Below are 7,789 nucleotides of genomic sequence, written 5' to 3'. Positions count from 1 at the left end.
AATTAATGTTATAATGAATAAATAAATTTTATAATATACCAACTTGATTTTATGTTTTTATTTTAAAAAAATGTTTGAAATTATTATTATATTAGTATATTTATACTTAGATTTTGTTTAATTAGTTGTTTTAAACTAATTTAAAAGATTAATATAAATTAGTATACTCATACATTGTATCTTACACAATCAAATATAAGGTTGGATGAGGTAAGATGTTTTAATTTAAATTTATCAAAAAAACAATCCAATCATAAAACCTACTCTAGAATACTCATGGGTTATTATTTTTGTTTATTTACAGCAGTAATAAAGTAAATTTTGAGGAGATAATAAGGTGAAATTTTACATTAAAGATTGTCTTATTTGATATAAGCAAGGTTGCAGTAATCGGTAATCGGACATTAATCGACACACGGATTAATGATTAATTGGATTAATTGGGATTAATCGAAATTAATCGAATTAATCGTTTTTAGCCTAAACTCATTATTTTTTAAGAATAATACTAAATTAGTAAATTTCATTCATAAAAACTATCGGGTCAAACCTAAAGAGTGGGTTTTCAAGAGATCGATGATTTGAAATAAACCCTTCAAGTAAGGGATTATTTTGAAATAAGCCCTTAAACTATCGGGTCAAACCCAATTTAATCGGGTTGACCGATTTTTAGAAAAAACGAAATGTTTTTTTCCGATTTCCGATTAATCGCGGATTAATCCCGTTTTTTGCATCCTTGGATATAAGTGTCAGCGCTGGTGACACTTTTTTTTAGACGATTTTGTCTCTGCCGCGAGACGTCAACAATCGCGAAACGCAACTGACATTCGCGAGACGCAACAGGTAATCGCGAGACGAAAAAAAATATTTGAAAAAAAAATTGCATCTCGCAATTGCCGGTTGCGTCTTTCGAATGTCGGTTGCATCTCGCGAATGCCGGTTGCGTATCGCGACAGGGACAAAATCGTCTAAAAAAAATTTTATGCGATAAGACTTGTGTCACAAATCTCATGTCGTAATTTCGATAATAAGTGGTGATTAATTTGATTTGGGAAAACATTTATATATTTTAGACGGTTGGTTGGATTCATAAGAAGAGTAAGTAGTGCTGCTCATCTCTCTCTTCTCTCTCTATAAGCAAAAGAGAAAAAGGACCATAGAAAATTAGTGGGTCAAGAAAATTTTCCAACAAAAATAAAAACATCAAATCTTTGTTCAATTCCAACATCAATGGCTGTCCAAGCACAACACCACCCATCAAATCTTCTTCTCCTAAACAGGTAATAAATGTTCCTCTAGTTAATTTTTCTTCAGATTTTGAATGTTTTTGATTCATTTTGTTGCAGAAACATACAACCTGAGAAAAACCCACTTGGAATCCTTGATCAATCACATATGATATTCACCAATGGAGGTTAGTTTAGTTAATTAATTAATCCCCATGTCTCTCTTTCGCCGGAAAATCAAGAATTGACAGTTTTATCTTCTTTCCGGCAGTGGAGATTAATCAACGGAAGAGAAACAGAGAAGTTTATACAGGAATTGAACAAATCAATTCGTTTCCTTTTCAAACTCAACCGTCTCAATTCATCGATCTGACTCAACTTCATAATTCTCGGCCGAATGTCTCCACCGGACTCCGACTTACCTTCAACGACCAGAACCCAGATGATTTTACAACCCAAATTCATCAGCAAACCCTAGAAATCGACCAGTTCTTACAAACCCAGGTGACAATTCATAGGATTATACTGATACACTCCAATAAAAATTTAAACTTTTACTTTCACGAGAGTGTCGGTGAAATGAATTTTAAGAGACTAAAATGCCGTGAGATCAGTTTTGAGATGATTATGTTTGATTGTGTTCGTCATGTTAGTTATTCGGAATTAAAAAAAGATTTTTTTTTTTCGATGTTTCAGCACGAACAACTTAGACGGATATTAGAGGAAAAGAGGAAGAGACATTACCGACACTTATTAGCGGCGGCTGAGGAAACGGTTGCAAAGAGACTAAGAGAAAAGGAGGCGGAGAAGGATAAAGCAGTTAGGAGAAACGCCGAGTTAGAGGCAATGGCGGCGCGTTTGATAGGAGAGGCGGAAACGTGGCAAGCTAGGGCTAGGGCTCGTGAATCGGAGGCTGCGTGTCTGAAAATTCAGGTTCAAAAAGCGATAATGACGGCGACTGAGGATGCAGAATCATCGTATGTGGATCCAGACCGAGTGGAGGAGAATAATGTTGTGGCGAGATGTAAAGCGTGTGGTGAAAGTGTTTCGTCGGTTGTTTGTTTGCCTTGTCGACATTTTTGTTTGTGTCGAGAATGCGATTCGGTGGCTCGGGTTTGTCCAGTTTGTTTTTCTCTTAAAAGCTCGAGTGTCGAAGTTTATTTCAACTAGAAAAAAGTTTAAATTAAGTTGTTTTAAGTGAGAATCAAATTAATTTTCTTTATCTCACCTATGTTTTTAGTAACAAAAACTTGTAACTTGTAACGTGGGAATCGAATTATAGGATAATCTTCTAACCAAAAGAAAATAAAAAAAAGAAAGATTGGATATGCTTACTTTAAAAAAAAATGATGAAAGATTTGTTTGATAGTAAATGTTTGTACATGAAGAATTTGAGAAAAGAAGATAACTATTGTTTTTGGACACAAGTTTCCAAATTTGTTTTTATTGAAAAATTTAAGGTTAGATTTTAATAGTTTGTTATATTAGAACATTTTGTTTGATTAGGAAACTGTATCAAAATTCATTTATTTAATAGCTAGTCCAATTTTGAATAGAGAGAATTTGTTACTTTTGTGTGAATAATTTTTATTTTTTAAATAAAAAAAATTAACCTTACACTCTGAAAGCAATGCTCTTTCGCTTCCGGGGCTTATAGATGAAATCGAATTTGTGTTACCTTTGTGAACATTTTTTCACTCTCGATCTTTATTTATTATATTACTCCACTTATTAACTAAAATATTAAAATACCTTCCATTTTAAATTATTAATTTTATTTTATTATTATACATTAATATAATTTTAAATATTTTAAATAAAAAATAAAAAAATGTCTATTAAATTCTCACTCTATCGTTATTTCAAATAAACCCTCAGACTTAAAACTAAAAAATAAAAATAAAATTATTTTATCTTATGTTTATCTATTTCATATTTATTAATGCAAGACCATGTCTTTTTTATTTCAAAGATTATTTTTTCTATATTTATCAATCTCAAGTGGTTGATGAAATAGTCATCAGAGCAAGATGATAGGTTAAAAGTTACTATCAAAATTAGGTTTTGTAGGGTGGATATATAAAATAGAGAAAATAAGTAACAACCAAAAAAAATATTATAAATCTGGTACAATTTGCATAATTTATACCTTTATAACTCTATAATTTATAACAGGTCTACCCAAACAATTTAAAAGATAATAATTAAACTCTTACAATATTCAAACAATACAAATATGAATCAACATTGTTATAAAAGAATACAAATAAATAATTACTTGGAATAATCTGAAATATATATGTTTTTTTTTATATTTCTCCAGCATAAAGAATATATAATAAGAGGAATTATTTATTTCATGGAAAACACAAATAGTAACCATAACAGTCTTTAACATATTTGTAAAGCTTCTCTAAAGCTCATTTAAATATGCAGACCTGTAAAACAACATACAAAACTTCATCTTCTTAAAACCTGCTAATAAGAATCCAATTTCAAATAACTCAGCAGGATATATTATTTTTTAAATCCATGGAAATAAAAGCTAATAAGATCACAACATCACCTGATATCAAAAGACTAAACATTCCCATCATCTGTCTGCAAAAATTACACATTGATCTGCATGCATATCAAAAACTCCATTATTTAAGAACTAAACAATGAAGAGCAAAATAGTGATGACCATCTTCAGCCACTATTTTATCACAATCATATTGAAAACCCCTACAAATTAAGTTCAAATTTGAAGTGGTTTTGTTTTGATCACATCCAAATTATAGTGTGAATCATTTGGTATAAAATTAACTTTTTGGAACATAATCCTTTATTTTTTATATCTGTTTATTCTTTGGAGGAAGCTAATATGACCCCAACTTCAATTTAGTCATTCTTATTGGGAATCGAACCTGAAACATTTGGTCTCTATAATATGTGCTAACATATAGAAGATTAACACTATAATATGTCAATAATGGAATCTAGATTATTAGTAGGTTAGGGCACAAGGGTATTTCAGTCACTAGATGTATTCCTATAAATAAAGAATTTACTTTGATCATTGTTTCCAGAAAACCTAAAGAATAGACAATTCTCCGAGGAATTAACCATTATTAGCTTGACCTCATTACATCTTTGTGTGTGTGTGTTAGATTGTGCGGTTAATTAACTCAACAAACTCTAGATGTTTAAAATTTACTTAATCATAATACTAGTTTTCCACATAATGATCACAAGCCTCTTCAAGAAATAGTTATATATGCTCATCAAATTCCACCAATGTAAAAAAGAAACAAACAAATGATTTACCTTCTTAAACAATTTCGTGAAAACTGATTCAACATCTGCAAAAACCTCGTCAACTTGTTTTGCAGCATTAATCTGAGAGGAGTCAAATATTTCAGAAATTGTTTACATAGTATTATTAGAAACAATCAATAGAATTCCCCATTCATCAGTACCTTTCGAACCTTGCCTATAGAGTCGTAGTACTCAATAACAGGCAAGCTAGACTCCAGGAAAACTTTGAACCGTTTTCTTATTGTGACAATATTATCGTCTTCTCTTCCCTTAATTTATCACAATAACAAGGAAACAGATAGATCATAAAAATGAGCAAGATATAGAAAAAAAAACATTAATATTCGAGTGCTGAAACCTGATTGCGACCCAAAAGACGCTTCTCCATGTCTTCTTCTGGACAATCCAGACACAGTACAAATGCAGGTGATATTCCAGTCTGCAAAACATTTGCATAATCAACTAATAACATGAAATGTATTAAGTTTAAGAGTGTCGTCAAAAATCAAAATCCCTTTTGTTTGTTTGATGACTTTACATAAGGAAATATAATTGAATGTATTTGATTTTTCATGATTCGGAATTGCAATTCTATGGTTTCTACAAACGATTTCAATGCCAAATTCTAATTATACACATCCAAACATTGCTTAAACAAAAATATATTGGATTAAGTATATGTGTGGAATAAGAGAGAAGTATTTAAGGAATTACTTACAACTAATTCAAAAGCTGCCCGATTTTCCTCATTACGGGGAAATCCATCAATGAGAAACTTATCGTTTGCATTCTTTAACATAGCCTGCTCGAGAAGCTTAATTGTAACTTCTGAAGGGACAATTTTACCATCTTTGATCATGTTTTGTATCATTGTCCTATGTAGCAAGCAAAAAAGAATAGAAAATCAAACAAGTGTATTTCTTAACTGTAACTTATGAATACATATCTGGTTGACCTTTGAAAGAAACTAACCCATTTTCAGAACCAGATGTTATTTCGGCTCTTAGAAGATCACCAGCACTGAGATGTGTGAAACCAAATGTTTCCACAATTTTTGCACACTGGGTGCCCTTTCCACTACCAGGGCCACCTGTTAATTAATGAAATAAAAACATTAAAACATATCGAATACATCAATAAACAAGACAAACAAACAAGTGCAAGACTCACCCAATACAAAGACAACAGTTACATTCTTTTCTGCCAGTGAAGTTCCATTCAGATCCTATAAGCAAAATACAATATTTCAGATTTTTTTTTTTACAAAAAGACAAAATAATTAGTTAAATAAAGTGATGCATAACATGGGTCCAGCAATGTAAATGCTTTCTTTAGAGCTTTTTTAATGATTTAATAACAATATTATACACAAGATTGGAATAAAGAATTTTGGCCTTACAGCAATCATGGTTCATAATAAAAATTACAGAAAATCTTTGCTACATAATGATCTTCAAACAATAAACAGGCTATAAAAGAAAACAAAAGCATAGAGTTAAAGAAAGTACTGATTTCTTCACTTGATCAACAAAACTTCCCATCAGATACAATCAAGTAGTAGTTTTTCGATCTGCATTAAGAAAGATGAATCATCAATACAAACTGCACCAATCAACAAATTTCAAAAAGTGAACTAATCCTAAAGCAATAGATCTCTCAAAGTGAATCAACAACAGATCAACTGAAAAACTGTTCTTTAAGAAAGTTTATAAAAGAAACCTCAAGACCAATAGAAAGTTCTAAATGCCAGAAGCTAATTGATGCTTCAATATACAATGAAACCGAACGATGCAGATCAGCAGAATGTACACGAAATCAAATCAATATCGATCTGTAAGGAATCAAAAGCTGGGAAATCGCAACTAATTTCTAGAAATGCAACTAGATCGGGTCACCATATAGTGGGTTGAAGAAGATTCGACCCTTACCCTTTTGAAAGAAATTGGTTCTTAGATAATTTAGGCGCAGCAGAGAGAGAAATGGTAGATCTGAAGAGACGGAAACATGAGAGGCGCTAGAAGATCGGGTTGTCCACTATATATATAGAAGTGGGCGGTGTGCTCGAATCATACAATCAATAATCTTCTCAACCCACTTAACATTCGCCGATTCAAACCGAGCCGAATTGAACTGAACTAAAGAAATGATTTTTTTTTTTTTTTCGATCAATATTAACCTAGATTGATTTAGCTTATTCGAATTTGACGTTGGATGTGATCAAATAATTTTGTTTTTTTGTTTTTTTTATAACCCATTATTTATGTACAATAATTAGTTTTGGCAAAGTATCCGAAAATATTATAACGTAAAATACCGACAAAAATATAAAGTATGATAGGAGGTAAATGAGGTCAAAACTTAACTTCATTGTCACGGGATCGAACTCATATAATATTTATTTTTATGAATTATCGAATTTTTTTGAGCTAAATAATATATTATTTTTATTTATTTGTAATATTAAAATTTAAAATATAAAAACAAACCATTTTTTTTCCAAATTTCAACAACCCTATCTAAATTCTAATTAAAGTCCATATCCATGTGAATTTGGATAGTAATACTTATCATCATATTATCATTCTGAAGAGCATAATGTCAGTTTTTATTCATTTTTCTACTTTCTTATTTTGTTTTTTTATTTTAGATTGAGATTTTATGTTCTTTTTCATTTGTATATGGCAATTTTTTGTTTTTATATATTTTTATTTTATTTTTAAAATGTTAAAATTTGTAGTGAAAGTTGATATCATTTGCACATGGTAATGCTCTTTTTTTTATATATTTATATTTTTATTTTTAAAAGGTTAAAGTATAATATTTACCCAAAAAAAATGGTAAAGGATAATATAATTGCAAATGAGTCAACACATTCTTGAACCGTTTGACTTGAACTTGTGAAAGTTTTTTAGCCAAACAATATTAATATATTATTTTTAATATTAAAACTTAAAGCAAACAACTTTTTAAATTTCAACTCTTAGGTGAATTGTGACGATAATACTAGGGATGAGTCGATACGGTATACATTAATTTTTTATTCATACCATATATCTTATCTAAAGTTTCGGTATAGAAAAAATATTAATTTAAACAAAAAAAACTAATTCAACTAAGAATAAATAAAAAATCATACCTACAATTTTCTTTCGATTAGGAACCTTGAGTCTTGGTTATGTTCCATATGTAATAAGCTCACAAACACCCTTCCTTCAACAACTCTAAATGACACTTCATCAAGAATCGCATACTCGATCAATTTT

The 7,789-nt window shown here is 30.1% G+C and overlaps 2 protein-coding genes across 4 annotated transcripts; one reads left to right on the top strand and one right to left on the bottom strand.

Annotated features, from left to right (window-relative positions):
* Window positions 1-1,106: 1,106 nt before the first annotated feature.
* Window positions 1,107-2,440, top strand: LOC124932102 (BOI-related E3 ubiquitin-protein ligase 1-like). Its single transcript, XM_047472707.1, has 4 exons — window positions 1,107-1,280; window positions 1,347-1,414; window positions 1,498-1,730; window positions 1,923-2,440. Exons 1-4 carry the CDS (start codon window positions 1,231-1,233, stop codon window positions 2,394-2,396), a joined length of 825 nt encoding a protein of 274 aa, XP_047328663.1. The 5' UTR covers window positions 1,107-1,230; the 3' UTR covers window positions 2,397-2,440.
* An 880-nt stretch (window positions 2,441-3,320) lies between these two features.
* Window positions 3,321-6,700, bottom strand: LOC124931157 (UMP-CMP kinase 3-like). 3 transcript variants are annotated; one of them, XM_047471556.1, is made up of 10 exons: window positions 6,455-6,700; window positions 6,035-6,096; window positions 5,697-5,751; window positions 5,499-5,616; window positions 5,245-5,401; window positions 4,885-4,965; window positions 4,688-4,795; window positions 4,536-4,607; window positions 3,793-3,848; window positions 3,321-3,704 (listed from the first exon to the last, which is right to left on the bottom strand). In XM_047471556.1, exons 2-9 carry the CDS (start codon window positions 6,065-6,067, stop codon window positions 3,837-3,839), a joined length of 636 nt encoding a protein of 211 aa, XP_047327512.1. In that variant the 5' UTR covers window positions 6,068-6,096; window positions 6,455-6,700; the 3' UTR covers window positions 3,321-3,704; window positions 3,793-3,836. The 3 variants fall into 3 exon arrangements, with proteins under 3 accessions (XP_047327512.1, XP_047327511.1, XP_047327510.1); XM_047471555.1 differs by having other exon boundaries at window positions 3,321-3,664; XM_047471554.1 differs by having other exon boundaries at window positions 3,321-3,701; window positions 6,455-6,699.
* Between the last annotated feature and the right edge of the window lie 1,089 nt (window positions 6,701-7,789).

Source organism: Impatiens glandulifera, chromosome 3, assembly GCF_907164915.1.
Source record: "Impatiens glandulifera chromosome 3, dImpGla2.1, whole genome shotgun sequence".
Classification (NCBI taxonomy): domain Eukaryota; kingdom Viridiplantae; phylum Streptophyta; class Magnoliopsida; order Ericales; family Balsaminaceae; genus Impatiens; species Impatiens glandulifera.
Note: the sequence above shows the minus strand (reverse complement) of the source record. Positions and strands in the feature narration are given on the sequence as shown.